Below are 19,709 nucleotides of genomic sequence, written 5' to 3'. Positions count from 1 at the left end.
TCTTTCTTCTTAAATAGTGCACTTTTGCAAATGTTGAGTTAAACACCAGTTTCTCACAGCCTTTTTGCAGTGTGCTGCTGCTGTTTCACTCGTGTAGTTCGTCTGTTCCCAAACTTAAAAACAAATATCGTGATACACACTTAGTATCGATAACCTGTCTTCAGCTATTGCAATGTTACCTTATTCACAATATCGCTCAACCCCTCAGTAAAGAGGATTTGCCGGTTGAGGCCTTGCAGCAGTTGAACTGGCCGAGGCTGCTGCTTAGTGATGGTGGTGGTTGGCATGGCAACGTGCTCATGTCAGCAGTTTTCCTCCCCAGTGATGCCAGATGCACTCATTGTGGTGGGTGATGCTCCAGTAATTGCATGTCTAAAAGGCTGCAGTGCTGATGTGTCAGGCGGTTTGAAGTGATGCAGAGCTTGATATGTGAATTTCAAGCTTGGAGGGTAATGCCAGGAATGTTTCCCATTCCAGCCGAACCTAGGACAGCATTTCATCCATGCTCATTTCCAAACTAATGCATTACTTAATCGTGGTTTCTGTATAGCTGCTGTATATTATACCCCAGTATGATTTTTCAATACAGTACCGATAATAATATGAATAATACAACTATATTAATATGCTTCCAGAGTACTATTTATAGGTATTTCTGTTCTCTTTGTGTTTGCATGCTCATTCCTAGTTTGGCAGTTCATAAATGACTTCATTATCATTCTGTACTGTTAATATTAATGTGCGGTACAGTTTACAGCCGATCTGCCTCCTTGTTTTAATCTCTGATTTGAAGAACGCGTTGGCTGGCTGTCACAGCCCACTTTATCCCCTGTGTTTTTAATCGCCCTGGGGTTGGTGCTCAGTGGGAAGGGGTTTGGGTCGTTTAAGTTTCATTAACAGCTCCACGGGACAGGCGAGAGAGCTTCCGCTCATGTAGGTCATCCTGCCCTGCGTGTTAATCAAAGTGACTAGGGTTCAGTCAGATTACATGTCGACGTCCTGAGTATTCAAATGTCTGCAGATTACATATTGCATACATGTTATATAACACTGGACATTACATTTAGTGTCATATGGAGGTTATAATTCCAGCAGCCCCTCTGAATGTCGAGCTACTCTCGTCAGCCACTAGAGGGCGCTGTTTGACGTGTTTAAGAGCAGCGTTGCTGATACTTGAACGCGTGAGTTCCGTGCAGACAAAGAAAAACGCCAGCGACGAGCATAAAATACAAAATCAAAATCACATTTGTTGCATACAACGAGAACAGAACGCACGAATTATTCCGCAGTTTATTTTGAACGAAATCGATCAACATGTTATTTACCAAATCAGAAAAGAAAAACAGTTTGCTGTATTTTTCCTGCGTATTTTAAAGTGGGAGTTGGCGAAATCCGTATTCGACCTTAGGCAAACAGAAATGTTTAAACAGATATTATCTCTCACCTCCACAAAATACCACGGGGCGCGTTTCAATCCGACCTCGCGTAAAGGCAAGTAACGCTATGCGCGCTTAGGGAGACATCCGGGCAATTTCCATACTGGGTTCACTCTGAAAATGCTCCCTACATTCTGCAATAGTGCACTACACAGGGCTCGGTTCTGCAGCCGTCTGGATCACTAACCACCCTGGCTATAAAATAAAGGCGTTTCAGTCCTAATAGTACATCACATGGCTCTATGGCCAAATAACGGCTTCTACATCCCAGTAGTGTCGTACATGTCAGCAGCAAGCGATTTGGGATTCGCCTGTATTTAAAATATGGTGCTGTGCCCGGGCGCCGACCTGATAAAACGGTATTCTCACCGGGAAAGAAACAGTCTTTATGTGCTGCGGATCACACGCGGACCAATAGGCGCGGACTCGGAATCTCAGCGCGGACGGCGCTGGCCCTAGTGATGGTTTAGTTCGATTCAGTTTGCCGAATCGATTCTTTCGCACTGTCCGTTTCAATGAAACAAAACATCTGATTCAACCACTCATTGACTCGTCGGTCAGGGCGACTTTGTTCTCATTTCCTCTGTATGCAGTGATTCAGCGACTGAGTCTAACGTCCAGGAAGATTAGTCAAGTCAACGTTACAGCCTTTATTAAACGAGTCTTGCCAATAATGTGGATTTTTTTTTTCCCAGGATAGGGGGTTAACAATAATGATTAAGACAAGCTTCCTTCTCACATTCCTCGCGTGTAAGCCAACTCTACGTGCTGTTATTAGCATGTTATTATGCGTTTTATAGTTTAATGGGGATAGGCTTTTACGGGAACTCGCAGGCGCAGCAGCGTTAGCGCCGCACAAAAGCTCTATTCAGTGAGTTGTGACTCGTGAGTCGGTTCGATCGAGCGACTGAAAAGAACCGAATCGTTCACAAGAGACGGCGCTTCAGACGGAGGCAAGGAGACGAGAAACCCCACCGCTGCCAAAACCCCACATTCTTGGAGACGCTCATTAAATGGGAATTATCGTCCGATTAGTGTCCGTTTCGCGAAGAGAAACGTGCCGCTGGAAAACGAACATGGCTTGAGAGACAGAAGCCTTGGTTAAAGCTTCGGTGGCGAGTTTTCCGCCGTTTTCCGCTCGTTGTCGGTTTAACGGCTCGTTCTTGTCATTTTTTGAACGTTTGCTAACCTAGCCGGCTAACGGTAACGGCGCTTCTCGTCCTGAGGAAGAAGCGACGATGTTTGGAGGCTTTTATTCGCCTTCCAGTTTCGCTGCTTAGCTGTTTCGGGGATTTAAGCGAGCAGGGCGGCCAGTCTTAGGAGAAAGCAGGATAATGTGCGCTAACGTTATTTCTTCCACCTCAGAGGCGAAGTCGCCAACGACCCGAGAGGATTCGCTGCTAATTCGGGCTACGCTGGTGCTCTCCGCTCCCTTAGCGCTGCTGGACCTTTGTCTGGGCTTTTAGCTGAAAAGGAGGGAACGACTTGTGTGAATTAAAGTATGTTATTCAATGAAATGAAAACTCAAGAGCGCCGTTAAAACCGACTGAAGAGAAAAAAAACCGTGGTCATTCAGCGAATACCGTTTCTGTGGAACATCTCACTGTACGACTGGGGGAAGATGGAAAACGAGGTGTTCACGCCTTTGCTGGAGCAGTTTTTGCTCACTCCTCTTGTGGCCTGGGTAAGATTGGGGTCTTGTTTTTTTTCCCTCACTGGCTCCCGTGTGATAAACAAGAGAGGTAGACGATTTCATAACACTGTGCATTATTAATAATACGCGTCTGAAATGTTCTAGGTGAAGACCGTGGTCCAGCCCACCGTGAACGATGGAAGCAAGCTCTCCGAGTACGTAGAATTAGTGGACGGCGCGTACTTGAACGAGGTCATGCTTCAGATGTAAGTACAGGGCAGTCGTGGTAGGTTATTATTTATAAAGAAGGGTCTTGGAGCCTTTTGTTAAGGCAGGAATATGCACGGCACCTGGAGCAAATATCCAGCCGTCTCCACCCATCTCTTCACATGGCTTTCCCAAGAAATATGTCTGGTCCAAAATATCACTTCAAGTCAGCTGCTGCTCTTGCTGCCACCCATTGCATGCATGCAAATGGGAAAAATCTGGCATTTGCTTATATATTTTCCTGGTTTTCTTTAGCCTCAGCAAGCTGGAATCATCATGTTCTTCACATATACACACGTTCATGCTTTGTAGAGAAGGGTATACGTTTCCCTTGGGTCTGTCTGTTACTACAGAGCCTTACACCGATTTGCTGAACTGCTATGAGAGAGAAACGTTTTGGTCAGATGTCAGTGCTGGTCAGTAACTGATGGACACATTTATGGATACGGAAGCGCTTGTCAAGTCATACATTTGTCTTCAGACACTATGACAGCACACGATGCGTGAATCAGCTTTTAGTGTTGTCTCAAATGTGATTTGAGAGGTCTTTTGACCTTCGCTGGTCAACAAGATCTGTAACAGTAATTTTTCAGTGATTTTGGGCGGTTTGGGTGTCTTTTAGCAGTTTAGATGGTTGCACATGCTCATCATCCAGAGGAATGGCTAGAGGGCTACTGACCTTACCATTCATCTAATAAGTTTGACTTCTAGGGGGTGCAGTTCGGCGTAAAGCCCAGACCCGGGTGTCTCTTATGGCTGGAGAAGTAAATGCGTTCAGTATTTACAGGAACTAAGGCTTAATAATACTGTTATATATGAGAAGGGAGTAGGGACAGTGCATTAATACACAGTAATCAACGGTTATTTCCAGACTTTCCAGTTTAAATTCTCATTCAGGAAGCTGTAGTCTCTGTTCATGCAAAATATTTGCTGTGTGATGTGTAAATAAATAAAATACTTTGTCCAAAATCACGTGATATCTTGTTCATGAAAGTGTGAGCATTACTGAACCCTGTCAGTTTTTATAGAGAGGTGTTGAAACCTTAGATTGAACAGAGACATGCAGCTCTTTCATGGTCATATGTGTCCTGTCAGCATGGTTTTCAGAATATACAATACCCCCAAGCCCACCTATTGACCGGCCCAGTTTGCAGCATGTCATTAGCCTGTATGTTAAGTGACATATGCAATTCTGTGTCACTGCTGTGAGCTTCAGCTGAAGTCTTCCTCACTGATTGAAGATTTTTAGGCCGTTCGTTTTGGTGCTGAGCTTTGGGCAGCTGTTGGCGCTCATCCTCTCAGCATGGCTCTCGGACAGAAGCCACATTGTCTGTGAAGTGAAGTGAAGCAGGTCTTTGTTAACTGGCAAGCGTGTTAACTGGTTAGTGATTCTGGACACTGGTGAGTCTTTTGCGAAGCACGTGTGCGGCTGGTATTTTTTGGCACCCCAATTTTTTCTCACTTTTCCTGCTTACGTGCAGTGGTCTTTGCGCAAACCACAATGTTTATAGAAAAGGTTCTCCCAGTTGAATTCAGATAACTAAGTCGATATTTTACTTCCCTTCCTTCTTTTGCCAAGTGACCACCACTTGTCTACGTTGAAATGTAGAATTTGGCAGACACAGTGTCCTGCACTTTGCTGCCTAATTTAATTTGGCCAGCAGAAATTAGAGGAACTTGTTGGCGTTACATCCATTATAGCTTTAACTCTGGCATGCTGTAGTCTGGCTCACAATCAATACTAGCTCTCCTAAAGGGGTTGACACAAATGGTCATTATCCAGAAGGATGGCTGCAGGGGGATTGATCTTGCCATTCGTCTTAACAAATTTGACTTTTGGGGTGTAGTTGAGAAACGTGCCCTGGAGGTGGGAGCCTGATGCATTTGTAGTGTTTCATTGAAGAAGTGCGAGATGGTGCGTTCAGTGTAAATAGGAATTTATAAATGTAATGTTAAATCAATTGATGGTATGTTTTTTTTTTTGAAAAGCTTCCTTTTTTCAGCAAGTTTTGATTCTTGTCCAAGCAAGATATTTGCTTTAGCCAGGGGTGGAGTGGGACAGGGAGTTACATGATTCAGAACAACTCACTCCAAACTCAAAACTATACTTCCCCTGTGATGCACAGACAGACATACACACAGTATTGCCTTCACGCAAATTAACTTATTCTAAAATCTGCCCACATTTATTTTTTGTTATTTATTTATATGCTACGCTGAGATACTGAGGAGTCCAGCTCGTATTAAATGAAAGCTGGCAACAGCTTTTATTTTAAATGAGAAATAGTCATGACAGTCGATGTGCCGTCAAGTAATGCTGGCCTAGTAAGTAAGCATTTCTAACTGCACAGCTGCTCAGATATGTCCTCATCCTTCTTAGGTGTTCTTTAATTCTTGCCTTCTTGGTGGCGCTTTGGTTATTTGCGGTTACTTCTCCCTGCTGTCTACAGATATATGATTCACGAGTAAAAATGTCTGAATGGGTAATGAAGAAAACAAGATGGTAACCCCAGCTTCATCTTATCTCTCTCCACTGTATGAAACTCGTGTACTACGTGAGGTGGGCGCTGCTGGTTTAACCCTGACATCAATACAGACACTTGGATGCAACATTTTATAGATTGTCTCAGTCTTCTTGCATGTTTGTCTGTGAGCTGGCTTGCCTGCCTTTATGTAAATAGAATTAAGTGTTGATCTCTGGTGCTGTTAGTTAGATTTCCTTTCTTCTGTAAGAAGTATGGTCTTTCGGATAGATGCATTTTAATGATTAAAAAGTATTACAGTGGGAGAAATTGTGAATTTCTTTCCAAAGACAGTCATGAACGATGCATGACCCGTGTTTTGCCCTGTGGTTATGTATACTACTTTGTGTAACGCATAAGAAAGCTCTACCTTTTGCCCCGTTTCTTTTGGCCACTGACAGAGAATCTGTAGTTTAGCATACACAAAGTCCTCTTTGCAGGACAGAATCCCGCCTGGATTATCTAACGGTATAAAGCATGCAGCACAGATGGTGGAGGTGAACTCCCGCCCCTTGGTGACGAAAGGTCTGTCCCACACCCTTTCCACCCTTGGTGCTCCACATAACCAGAAGCTCCCCAAGTTACACGCCACCGTGAGCACCACCTGAAGCTGTTCGACAGACTCCAGGTTGTGCTTCTGCCTCTGGAGCTGTGCCAGCCTCTGCTCGGGTGCTCCCCTGTAAAAACCAGTGCCATTCCCTGACTTCACTTTGATTGATTTGGTTACGTTTCTTTAGAAAATGTTTCAGTCAATAACGAGTTCTCAAATTTCACCCCTTTTTCGTCATTTGCTTTGGTATAATTCAGAGTATTTTTTTTAAGATGTGTGGAATACACTAATGCGATTCAGTACTGAAACACAGGCAATTAAAGTAACATGCTTGTCTGATTGTTTATGTCAGAAAAAAAGCTTAAGAATTTTGTTTTGGCGAGAGTTTTAAGCACACTTTATACTGGATTATTTTAATGGATTATAATCAGCTAACACTTTTTAAATTCAGTGAAGTTGAATTGTCACAATGCATCAATGCCTTTTTACACCACTCATCTACACTCGCATTACTAACTCACAGCCGGACCCCCACAAGCCCCCATTCACACATAGAATATCACCACTTTGTCCCAGCAGTGTACCGGCTGAAGCCGATAAGATATCTGTTGAATGACAACAGTTTAATTACGCTAATCCCCCGATTGGGCCGTGTTCTCTCGAGCAGCCCCAATTCACACCCCACAGTGCTTTTTTGCGAACAGACAGAGGGTGATAATGGGATAGACCCACACCAGCACAGACAATACATTTCTGGTTTTCTTCTCACTTTCTCTCGTATTCTGGGTTTTTAAGGGAAGCGGCACGTGTCTTCCTTTGTCCTTTGCCTCTTTCTTTATCCTGGGAGATCAAAGACGTCAATCTGGTCTGGAGATGCAGACAGGTAAGAGAAGACTCCATCCCCCCAGCACCTCTACCGTTATTGCTGCCGCTGTTTCTTCTGTTATCTGCCAGGTCTGAGAATGAACTTACATCCATTCCTGCTTCCCTGTTGCTTTTCCTCACTCTATCTCTCTTACTGGCCTACTTTCCATCCTTATCTGCTGGATGGAAGAAATGCCTCCTTGATTTCTGGTGCATCTGTGTGATGGTAGGGGCTGTTTTTTTTTTTGTTTTTGTTTTTTGGTGCCGAATCTGTGTAATGAGTTTCAGATTCCGAACTGATGGAATGGGAATGTTGTGCTGTTTAAAGAATACTCTGAAGTTGGTCTCACAGGAAGCAGTTGTCATGACCTTGGAAGGAGTGTTATTTTAACAAGGCCACGTAGGAGCCCTGTAGGAATTTTTTGAAGTCAGTGGAAACATACAGATGCCCTCCAGTCTCATAGTTATACAAAATCCATTACGTTTAAAGGCAAATCCACCCACAGTAAGGCCTGTACTGAAAATATTGTGGCTTATGATTATAATGAATTGTGCTTCTTGTTTAAAGAAAATCCTTAATTAGTATTTTTGCCCATGAAACCATTGAAATGTGGTACAGATTGATCTCTGCGTTTCACGGCTAGTTTTTTTTCTGCTGTAAGGGGCGTGAGTGGGCATTGTTTTCTCCGATTGGCTGCTTCGGTCTCTTTTTTGGTTGGTCTGAAATTGGGGTCTTCGATGGGCGACTAATGTGTTTTTGCCCTCTGGTATGAGGGCTGTTGATAAACATGTCTTTAGATTTTTGGTGGATAGAATTTTTTCTCTTCTCCCATCGTTTGTTTTGTTTATACACCCTCTCCTTCCTCTTCTGTCTAATGTGTCACCCGCATGTCTAGAACACAGCTCTAGAAAACGGTTCTCCTTTCCACTGGAAAGGCCACTTGTTCCGTGACAGTATTTGTGTTATCCCGCCTCTGTCCTCCCCCTCCCCACCCTCACCAGCTGAGAATGATGCAGCCTGTCAGAAGTAGGTTATTCCGTGGCACAGCAGTGCCTGGGGTCATTGTGCATTCTGCATCGACTATTGACTTCTGCGTCGGCCGCCGATGTCTGAAGGACTGCTTCATCAACTCGGTCTATCTCTCCTCTCTTTTCTGTCATAGCAAAGCCAAAATTCCACTGGGTTTGTCCACACTATTGCAGGCAACTACTAAGGGTGTAAATTTCTAACTTCACGACAATTCAATTGTCAATAACAATAGTGCAATATGAGCAAGCACGTTTTGCATTTGAAAATAGCTCAAGCATGTTGTTTTGGCAAAAAACACGTGTGTACTTTTGTAGGGTTGAATGATGCGGATAAATTTCTAACTCCAGTTTTTCTGACCCTTATAGTGATTACAAATTAAATGCTATTTTTTAAATTTTAGGCTGTAGTTTTCCACAAGAAGACCAGCATATCCATTTTTTCAGGCTTGAGGCTTTAATGTTGTTTGTAGTGGGCCATATTGCCAGTTCACAGGCTTTTTAAAATTTTTCCCCACTTGAAACTTATTAAGACGATTTTGAGTCACATAGGATACAATTCAAATTGAAGCTCTTGCAGTTTGAAAATTGCGCACTCTCAGATTCTGTTTCAGATATAAAAACAACATAACCCAGCCCTGTTTATTGAACGTTGTTATTAGTGATTATAATCGATTATATTGTTCCAACATCCATGCAGTTGAATTGCCACCTTCAGATTAGTGACTGTTAGTAGAGAGAATGATGGAAGTCAGCGCTAGGCTTCCATACCATGCTGGATTCACTTCCTTACCATTTTGGGGATGAGATGTAAATTAACATCCACGAGGCCGGCTCACCCTGTTTTAACCAGGACTTGGGCTGACAGGATTACAGCTCCCACCGCAGTATTTAATTAAGGGGTTAAGCCCACCCCCCGTCGAGGCCGTCTAAAAGGCCTCCCGGATAGGCATGCGCTTTGAGGTCACGTGATGGGTGTATTCACACTATTCTTAAAAGGACCTTGTTCCTTGTGTGTGTGTGTGTGTGTGTGTGTGTGTGTGTGTGTGTGTGTTTGCGTAGGACTACATCAAAAGCACCATTAAGGCTGTTACCACTGAATGGCTGTTTGTTGCAGTGTGGGTCTTCATCAGCTGCTTTATCGCTGTTTTAATAATAACACTGTGGGGTACTTTACATCGCTGGACTGTTATCCTCGTACTGAACAGATCAGAAAGCCATGTTGATGGGAGGTTTTGTTTTATTGTTGTTTTTTTTTTCCCGTTTACCCTTCAGTGGCTATACATCTGTCACGTGATGTGAGTGACACAGTTGAACGGACGGGTTAGCCATTTCACCGTCTAGTGAGTAGCCACGAATGACTGTATGTGCATGGAGTGTATGTATGTGTATCTGGGGCAGTTAAGGATGAGGGGAGGAACTGTGTCAAGGTTCACTTGTAACATGCCTGATGCATATGGGTCTCCATGAGACCTTTGTACAACAAATGCAGAAGCATTAGAATTGTAATCATGCACATGTTTTCGATTCCGAGGTCAAAAATTGATGTTTGATATTTTACACGTTAAAAATTGCTACGTTTTACAACGCTTGTCTTGCATAATTATCATATATAATTCAGTTTGGTTTGGCTCAGAAAAAAATGCTAATTTATATAAAAAGAAGATTGCAATGAGCTATAAACGCTATAAAAGTCGACGGGATGCACCCAGATGCCTAGTTTTGAAATGAGACAAATGAGAGACCATGGGGCAAATTGGGCATACAGTTTTATATTAAGTTTACATTAATTAACTGTATTAAAATCATAGCACCCTTAATAGTGATGTACAATGATATCAGAAGCATATTGGTATTGGTGCATGTTTATTAAAGAAAATAACCCCATCGAACAGATGTTTATGTCTGACATAATATTATATTATATTATACTATGAAAGAGCAGAATGTTCCTGCATTTGCGTGATTTGTAATGCTGATCCAGGTGGATGTAGTTCCAGTTTATGCATCATCATTGGCAGCAACAGATATGTACATAACCAATATCAGAAATTGACATCGGCCCACAGTTCCCATATCCTCATGTCCCTACTCATTAATTTTCACCCACGTACATGTGTGTTCTCTGTGTGTGCAAAAAATGGTCCAGATTAATGTCATTATCATCTGTTCCGGGAAATTTGACCATTTTACCTGTCATTTGCATCTGCATAACTGCCTGTCATCGCGCTGCACGGCAGCTGGATCAGAAGAGCCTGGGCGAGAAACAAGGTCAGTGGCTAACTAAACACAAGCCATCTGCCAGTGAAGAAGGTCAGCAAAGCTGTAGATGTGCTAATCTCTGTGTTCTCATAGACCATATTCAATTTTGAGGATCATCAAAATTGAATATGGTCTGTGAGGCTGAGCTGATTGGCCCACGGAGCCTCAGAGAATTCAAGCTTGTCTCTCTTGTTTGTGCAGAGAGACGGTCAGATATAGCTGTTAAATATATGGTGTGGTGGTGTTTTGTATGTGTCCCTGTACCCTGCAACACTTTTTGTTTTGAAGGGGTTGGTGTGTCTTGCAGGGCCAGCTGGAAATCTTTTTTTAAGCTTTAAACAACAGGGCCAAGATTTTGGTCAGAATTACTTTTGGCTATTTTCAGCTCTCCTTTTACTCTTTTTTTATTCCATCTAGGTGTTTTATAGGTGGGACTAACACAGAAACTCCTTGATGTTGTGTGATAATTAGGCCAGAAGAGTGAAAAGCCCAGGGGGGTTTTCTCTGCTCCTGAAAAGTTTTTCTCTCTGCAGCACTTACTGGGTAGCTTCCATAGAAGCTTATGGTAGGGGGGGTTAAACTGAAGGAGAACTGCATATATTGGCATTCATATAATGGCACTTATGAGCTCCATATGATGGTGTTTATATAAGCATTAGAAATGTATGATACATTAAAATAATTTGCTATAAGAAACGTTATTTGGCTGTGCATTGGTCCTTTACATATCCATCAAGACATATACAAGGTGAGTCAAAAGTTACAGGACACCATTTTATGTTATTTTATTTTTTATTTTATTATCAGCTTTTATCTCTGGGGTCATCTCAAACAAATTGTGAATGCTGAGAAAATCCACAACAAACACCACCTTCAGCACCGTCAAGTCAAGTCAAGTCAAGAGGCTTTTATTGTCATTCCATCTATGTACATGTACACAGTGGAGTGAAATTACATTCCTCCAGGAACAACACGGCGCAACAAGGAACTAAAAGTGCGAAAAAATAAATACAATACATGAATACGATTCACGCACGGTGGCATGGTGGGTAGCGCTGTCGCCTCACAGCAAGGAGGGCCTGGGTTCGATTCCCTGGCCGGGTGACCGGGGTCCTCTATGTGTGGAGTTTGCATGTTCTCCCCGTGTCTGCGTGGGTTTCCTCCGGGTTCTCCGGTTTCCTCCCACAGTCCAAAGACATGCAGTCAGGCCAATTGTGTAAAATGATCAAATTGTAAGTCGCTCTGGATAAGAGCGTCAGCCAAATGCCGTAAATGTAATGTAACGATAAATTAAACAGGAATTAGACACAATAAACAGGCAGGACAGTGCAGCACCGACACAGCACTCATTCTGGACATGAGGTAGTGGAATAAGGTACAGAGATATTAACATGCTGTGATCTGAGTCACGCAGTCAGATGACATATAAACACAGCAGTTACTGAGGTAGAAAAACAGTGAAAACACAGTGTAGCAGCAGTGATCCAGATAGTGCCAGTAGAGCATAAAAAAAAAAGCTCTGTGTTTATTGTTTGGTGTTGTTTCTTCTGGCCTCCGTCATATTTCCTAGTCTCTCTTATTCCAAGAAAAAAACAGTTAATTTGAAGCAGTTTTGTCCACTGGTGTATTTTCTTGGCGTCTGTATGAACAGATGTTTGCATTGGTTTGATGAAGTGTTTAACCATCTGAGTGACATTTGACCGTGTCCCTGACCCCATGTATGAGATTGAGCTGTCAGGAGTTTGTCTCACTCATAATCATGTGCTGCTAATGTAACCTTCCACAAGCAAACAGCAGCTCTTGCTTTGTTCTAACCAGGCATTAGAGCTATAATTGTTTTTTATTTCTCTCTTTCACAGAAATCCTAAAGCGTCCACTCAGAGAGTCACCAAGAAAGTGAACAACGACCCAGTATTACGCGTACAGAATCTCTCCATCCTTATACGGCGGATCAAAGCATATTATCAGGTGAGTCAGTGGTGCTTTCTATAAGGTCTTTCAAAAAGGCGGCCCAGTTTTTGTCATTATTGATTGTAATGCTTTGTTTGTTGATATTTTGCTGAGGACGTGCTGGAACATAGTACACAATAAACAACGTACACAGTTAAACAGTTAAATTGGGAATAAAAGCTCCCAGTGCAAAACACATGTGTTAATCAAAAACGATTGCAACAAATTGGAAGCAGAAACACTGTAAATAGATACTCACATTGAAAACACTGTTCTGGTCACTCACACTCATATGCCTGTGGCTGGTGTGATGTGGGCATATTGCCTGTTTTCCAGATGGTGCTGCATTTTCTGTCCAGCACTGGAGCTGTGCTCAAGTGCACTGCAAATGCGTTACACAGATCCTCAGAGGCCATAGATGTGGTTGATTCAATATTGTGCGTTGAGGGAGACTTTGAGGTTCAGCTGATTTAATTTGTCTGTGTTTTTCCACTATGCAATGAAATGCAAATGTTACAGGCTAGTGATCTAATGAGACTGTGTCTTGGATTAATGTTTTAAAAGCAGTTCATCTGTAGCCTTTGGCACAAAACATGATGCAGCGAACCAAAAATGATAGGCTATAAGTGTGTGTGGTGTAGGTGTGTGAGGCATGCAGAGCTCAGGTTGTGAAAATGACAGGTGCAGCTAGGTATGAGAACTCTGGGCCAATATCTGTTGATGGTGTATGTTTGTTTTTATAAAGAATTGGGATTTACTCCACCTAGATTAGCAACGTTACAGAAAATTGTTATTTATTTTTGTGGGGTTATGAATGCTGCAAAATTAATACAATTCAGAAATTTTAGTGTAGTATCTCAGTCTCAGGAAAAAAGACAGTAGGACACTTGTATGATCAGTCCTAAACCGCTTTAGGTTTGGCCACTAAGATGGTTTCAGTTGTTTTAGGTTTCTGACACTTTCCTGAAAGTTTAGGAATTGTGCGTGACAGGGCTTGCATGCAATGGACTGCTGGAATGTTTGAGACATCAAGAAAGCATGTTCTACAGGGCAGTGGAATTCCCCCCCAATTGCACTACTCCTGAATTATAGCTTTAAGCAATATTCAGACCACAGAACAAATTTTATGCTTTGTGTTTATAAATAATGTTTAGCAGTAAAGATCAGTCATTAAAATTGTTAATGTTAAGCCTCATGGTGGGATTTAAAACAAATAAACAAGCAATACAAGACTATACACATTCACAGACCACTCTTTCCTTCATTTAATTCCCAGACAAAGCAGCCAAATTAGTTCATATTGTTTATTTGATAGTGTCAGAAAAACAGAAACATTTATAACAGAACCGTATACAGGAGACGCAGCTAAATAGATCACGTTTTTCAGTAATTAGTTTGTCCACTCTTTACCTTTATTATGGTTTCCATTCTTTGCGGAAAACGTCCTTACAGTCCTCAAAGAAATCTGCGAGGATATTTTTCTGTACCTCCAAATTTTAGTCTTAAAGGTTGTTTGCGTTTTTTGCTTCTCATGACTCAAGTAATCCTAGTTAATTTAGACTCATCAATCCATAAAACCGTACTCCACGTCTCGAACATCCAGTCTTATCGCATTTGTTCAGTAAGGGCTTCTTTATAGCTACAGACTCATAACACTGAGTCGTCGTATCACAGTGGAAGGATGGATAGAAACTGCTGGTAGATTTTTTTTCAGTTCTGAAGCGAGCATGGAGCTTGGGTTTTGATGAATGCTTTAAGGACTGTTTATCTGATGGTGACCGTTTTGTTGGTCTACCTTGTCTTGAGTCCCACTTTCTTTATTTTTTGTACTCCACTTTTGGAAAGTCTTGTTTTTTCACTCATTTTCTCTACTTTTCCATTACTTTTGCAAGTGGATTATCTTATATCCAGTCTCCTCAGAAATGTCTCTTTTAGCCAGTTTAGCATATGAAACACTAATGGGCGAGGCAGCTGAAGTGAGCTGGGGTAGTTGCTTGTGTGACTGTTGGTGGGGGGCATAATATTGGTAACGTCTTTGGGAACAACCTTTGTTAGGAGGGCACAGCTGTAACTGTGATTGTAACTGTAATTGGTTTTAAGATTGGAAGAATGAAAGTTAAAGTGACAGTAGGGCAATTTATAGTAGCAGACAAATAAAATTTTTCATCTCACACTGAAAAAAAGAATAACTTGAACTTAATGGCTGAATGGTCGTCTATTCACATGCCACCATAGTCATGTGTCATAGTTGAATCACATGCCACTTCAGTCACTGAACATATTTCACCAGCTGTTTTCTTTTGTGTGTGCACTGAAGACTTTCTTCATGGTCTTTGAGTAGAAATTTGCCCCCGTTTCCAGTTGATAGCATCACCCCAAGGAGTAGCCCTTCCGTGTTTGTTTAGGAAGCATGTGGTTCTAATACACATGGCTGAGATTTCTTCTAGTGAATCAAAACACAAGCACCCCTCTTTGTGCCTTTTGAAGTTTAATAAGTCTAGTGATGATCAGACTTGAGATTACACATCAGTGACTGATTCAGAATGAAGTGATATATGTGAATATTGCCCACACCAGTAAGCATTATGCTTCAAGTGTGACTCAATAAAAGTGCAGGATTAAAAAGAGCTGATTCAGCATTAACTCACTCCCAGCGGTGCAAACTTACTAATTAACTCTCCTCAAAACTGAGGTCCCCGACTTCAAACCAACAAGCCCCCCCCCCTTCCTTCTTTATATTAGGGCTTTGGAATCTCTGCAACAGAAGGAAAGCAATTACTTGCCGTGCAGATAAGTCAGCCAGTGCCCCATTTCCGTAATAATGGTCCTGTAATGCTGCTCCAACCGGCAGATTGAGCGTCTCCCCTTCGCATTTCCGAAGCAGTTCTTAATGGATGGGTAAGGTTGCGGACCGGGTCTCGGTCTAGACGTGTGACTGCTAAAACAATCAGAGGCTCTTGGAAATAGATTTTTTTATGTATAAGGCTGGCTGCCAAACAGGGACTTGAGGAAGAAAGGAGCTGGATGGATTTGCTAAGAAAAATAATGCTGCTTAAATAATGCGTACTACAGTGATAAAAAAGCCCTGACTGTAAAAGTGGCTTTTATGGTTATCTGGTGAGATTATTTCTTTTCCCCCTGACCTGAGCGAAGTAGCAGATTACACATAGGTGGTTGAATATGGCTGTGTTTAATGGTGTTAGTAGACATGGCCAGCATTATGTGGATGTAATATTCTTTGTCCTTTCTCAGTCCTTGATTTAGTCCAGAGAAAGTATCCCTGCCCCATATAGTTTAATCAGTCCACTAGGAGTCAGTGGTTGGGATAGTGTAGTGTTTAAAACCTCTGCCTTCTACACTGTAGACTGCGGTTCAATCCCCACCTGGGCAAACACCCTACACTATACCAATAAGAGTCCTTGGGCAAGACTCCTAACACCCCCTTGGCCTATGTAAATGTAATGTAATCGAATGTAAAATGATCAAATTATAAGTCGCTCTGGATAGGAGTGTCAGCCAAATGCCATAACTGTAATTGTTAGACAGTAATACATTGGAATTGCCCTCTGTTTTTTACTGCTTTGCTGCAGCACTCACTCATTTATTTGCCCTAAGATGTGGACATCCCTACTGTACAACTATGATATAACACAGCAGTAATAACAGCATAAAACAGAACTCAAATCATTTCATATTTTTATTGATTCTGTTTCGTAGAAGGCAGGTAGAAAACAGCGATGCACACTGTAGACAGAATCGTACCATTGAAACGATATTGCCACTTTTTGAAACAACGGTGTACTAAAGTGCATTAGTTAATTGATTATGTGACATGGTTACAGATTGGTCTACATTATTTTGACAAAAGTACTTTACCTTGTTTTGATTTCATGAATATCTTGATTCGTTGAATACTTACAAAAACACTCGTCTTCAGCTGCAGTGGGTCATGATGGTCACAGTGAAAAACGTCGCGATTGGTTAGGGGACTCATTTCCATGTTAGAGCACTATCAGTATTGCAAAGGCCAGTATATATCAGTGATATCAGTTCACAAATGATATATTGTGTAGCCCTAGTAGGAATAAAACCCTCAGTGTAGACAAGTCCAAAACCATGAATTATCAAGCAGAAGCAGTCTTTCTCTGATAAAGTCTTGTGACTTGTATGAGTCGTCACTCTAAGCTGGCTGTAAACTTGCCGTCATAAGATTTTCCTGTGACCCCTTTGTATTTAATGCATTTGCCTCTAACTGTCAACTGTCTCTTTATCAGTTACCATAGATATGTTAATGGAATTATAAATATATTTTTTCAAAAGTCTAGCCCTTGTTTCCTGACCTTATTTTGAGCACAAAATTTTAATAGCGCCAGACCCACTGACTTCATGCTTTTTTTTTAAATGCCAACACACTTTAACCTTGTGACATTGAGACTGCTGCAGTAGTTACTGTGCATCTTTTTTGCTCCCTTTTTTGACACAGACTTGTGGCCTGTTTTTCACTGCATGCTGAACAGTGCTCCATTCTGGGCCTGGCCCTCCGGCTGTGAGCTCTGAATATGCATGACTTTTTTTTTTTGAGCTCACTTTAGAAGCAATTACACAGATATAGGTGACGTTTTTAACCCAGCACCCTTTTCTGCCGTCATGTAAAAGCAACTTTATTCCTGCATCTGTGAGACTCAGTCTGTCCTGGCCTTTGAAAACACAGCAGCCTGGTTTGTTTTGGAAGTGCAGGCTTGAAGTAACATAGAGGCCAGCAAACACAAAGACTGCCTGTTAAACGTCCAGTCTGGAGAGCAGAGGGAATGTTTGTTTTCAGTTATTTTCCCCCTTTTTCCATCTTGAAAGGCAGCATGGTAAAAACCTGTGGCTGCAGGATATCAGTTTCAGTAGATTTTTGCTAAAATAATGATGTTAGTAGTAGATGCAGTATTATAATTTTGGGCAATATGTCATCATTATGTGATGATACATTAAGTAGGCTAGTTTAATAGTCTGGAAAAGCAGACTGTGGCTATGCATCAGTCATACAGCACTAGTTGAGCTTGAGGCAAATTGAAGAGAGGATGCTGTGATTTCATATGTTATGTAAATAATTCTATAAACATTAAATTTAATTGATTACAGATATTGTATCATAAATTATACTTGAATTTTACTGTTGATCAACATTGACTTTTTTGATGAAAAATTAGTAAGTAATTAATTAGCAATTAAGTTATTTTTTTGTAAAAAAGTCCAAATTATAACAATTATTTACTTAAAAATAAATAAAAACTGGCAAGCCTTTAAAAAGATGTTATTGACATATATGAAAGCACAGTGGAAACAAATGCATATAAATATTCATAGTGCAAAAGTGCCAGCTAATTACTTTCATATAATCAAAAAGTGAATAAATGTACAGTACTGTGCGAAAGTTTTAGGCATCTAAGCAAATTTTTAAACATTTGACCTCAGCAGTGAGTTTATCACAATATACATTAGAATAAAGTCATATCCATATGGGTCCATATTTTTCCCTGACACATTCACAGCCGCCACAGACACTTGTTAATATCATCAATTACATCATGAGCTCAATTTACTGAAGCACTGATTGGTCAAACCAGGAGCTGCTTTTTAACTACATATAATACTGGGCTTCCTCGAGGAGCGGCTTGGAAATGGGTAAACAAACACAATAACATCCAGAAAATCACTATATATATATATATATATATATATATATATATATATATATATATATATAAACCATTATTATAATTATATATAATTATAACAATAACTATATTTTAACAATTATAACAATAACAATTATATATAATTATAACCATATATATATTATAAACATTATTAATTAATATTCTAGCAATTTTGTTTATTTAAATATTACCACTTTTCTCAGCAAATAAACACAAACTACACAAATAATTAGATTTTGAAAATGTGTCTTGGGTGCCTAAGACTTTCGCACAGTACTGTATTTAAATTGACAATTTGAGTTTAATCGATTCATTGTAACAGCCCTAAAATGAATGTGTTAAAAGCATGAGTGTCCACATCCATGACAATATAGTCATGGATAACCTGCGTAAAATTCTTGTTGTTTAGCTGGAGAAGAAGATATTTGTGTTTGTTAAATTAAATTGAGATGAACTTGAGGACCTCATATCTTGGAGCCTTTAGATTTTCATGTTGATGTTGGGTTGCTGTATGCATTGTCACTGGAGTGCGCATTAGGTTATTAGGGCATGTGCTGTATGTGGGATGGCTGCAGGCGAAGTTCACATTCATGCACAGGCCTGTTCATTGTATGTCACAACAGTCACAATAACTGATCACAACAACTCTCCAAGCCACAGGACTGGATTGGCAGATACTGCTCGGATACTTAAATACAGCCAATATCTCACAGTTTGAGAGTTGAATACCATCAGTTATTTTATTCTTGAAAAGAGCATGTTGCACATGTACCACTGTTGGCCTGCTCGTTGTCTTGAGCTGTTCGTTGCAACCTTATATCACAGTGTCTCTCTCCCTTCTTTTCTGTTTCCCACCAGCATCTCTTTAGCAGGCAGCACCTAAACCTCTTATTGAATTCAGAGTCGCAGCAACATCCGCAGAGCCGCGCATCTCTTCACAGCGTCTATTTGAGAAGCAGTGAGCAAGAGAAAGCGGGAGGGAAAGATTAGAGTGTCACACACACACACACACACACACACACACCAAAAATCTGCACAGGGCGAATCAGCCCGCCAGCGTTGCCATGGTGACTGTGGTGTCTGCAGAATGGGTGTGATTCAGGTCGTTAGTGGTCTTAAGGCATGCTAGAGCGGCCGCTGTTTCCAGCACTTCTGCCGGACAATCGCCCGCCTTGTTCCTGCCCCTTTTCCACACAGATGGAGCGAGGACTGAAGGGGGAATGAAGTGTTCTCTTAGTCCATTCACACATAAACACACACATACACACACACACACACATACATACACATTAGCCACACACATCAGCCTTACAGCCACAGCTGTGTGCAGTGCCTCCTCCCTGCTCTATGCCCCCCTTCGCTTTGCTACAAGTGCCAAATGGGCTTTAACAGTGCTTAATACACACACAACATGTAATACACATCCACTGTTGACTTGGCATGCAGTTCAAGCCTACAAGCTTTGTTCTTAGCCTTTAATTCACTTTCTAA

At 41.3% G+C, this 19,709-nt stretch overlaps 1 protein-coding gene across 11 annotated transcripts in view; it reads left to right on the top strand.

The window, feature by feature from the left end:
- Nucleotides 1–2,368: 2,368 nt before the first annotated feature.
- Nucleotides 2,369–19,709, top strand: part of LOC108429267 (girdin) — a 62,241-nt gene continuing 44,900 nt past the window's right edge. For 5 of the 11 annotated variants that reach the window (XM_037533080.1, XM_037533081.1, XM_037533079.1 and 2 more), the window contains exons 1-3: nucleotides 2,369–3,120; nucleotides 3,235–3,335; nucleotides 12,420–12,528. In XM_037533080.1, coding sequence (XP_037388977.1) covers nucleotides 3,058–3,120; nucleotides 3,235–3,335; nucleotides 12,420–12,528 — 273 coding nt within the window. In that variant the 5' untranslated portion in view covers nucleotides 2,369–3,057. The remainder of the gene's footprint in view (nucleotides 3,121–3,234; nucleotides 3,336–12,419; nucleotides 12,529–19,709) is intronic. The other 6 variants (XM_037533076.1, XM_037533077.1, XM_017700907.2 and 3 more) reach the window with 2 other exon arrangements.

This window comes from Pygocentrus nattereri, chromosome 22 (assembly GCF_015220715.1).
Source record: "Pygocentrus nattereri isolate fPygNat1 chromosome 22, fPygNat1.pri, whole genome shotgun sequence".
NCBI classification, from domain to species: Eukaryota; Metazoa; Chordata; class Actinopteri; order Characiformes; family Serrasalmidae; genus Pygocentrus; species Pygocentrus nattereri.
This window is presented reverse-complemented; position numbering and strand designations above follow the sequence as displayed.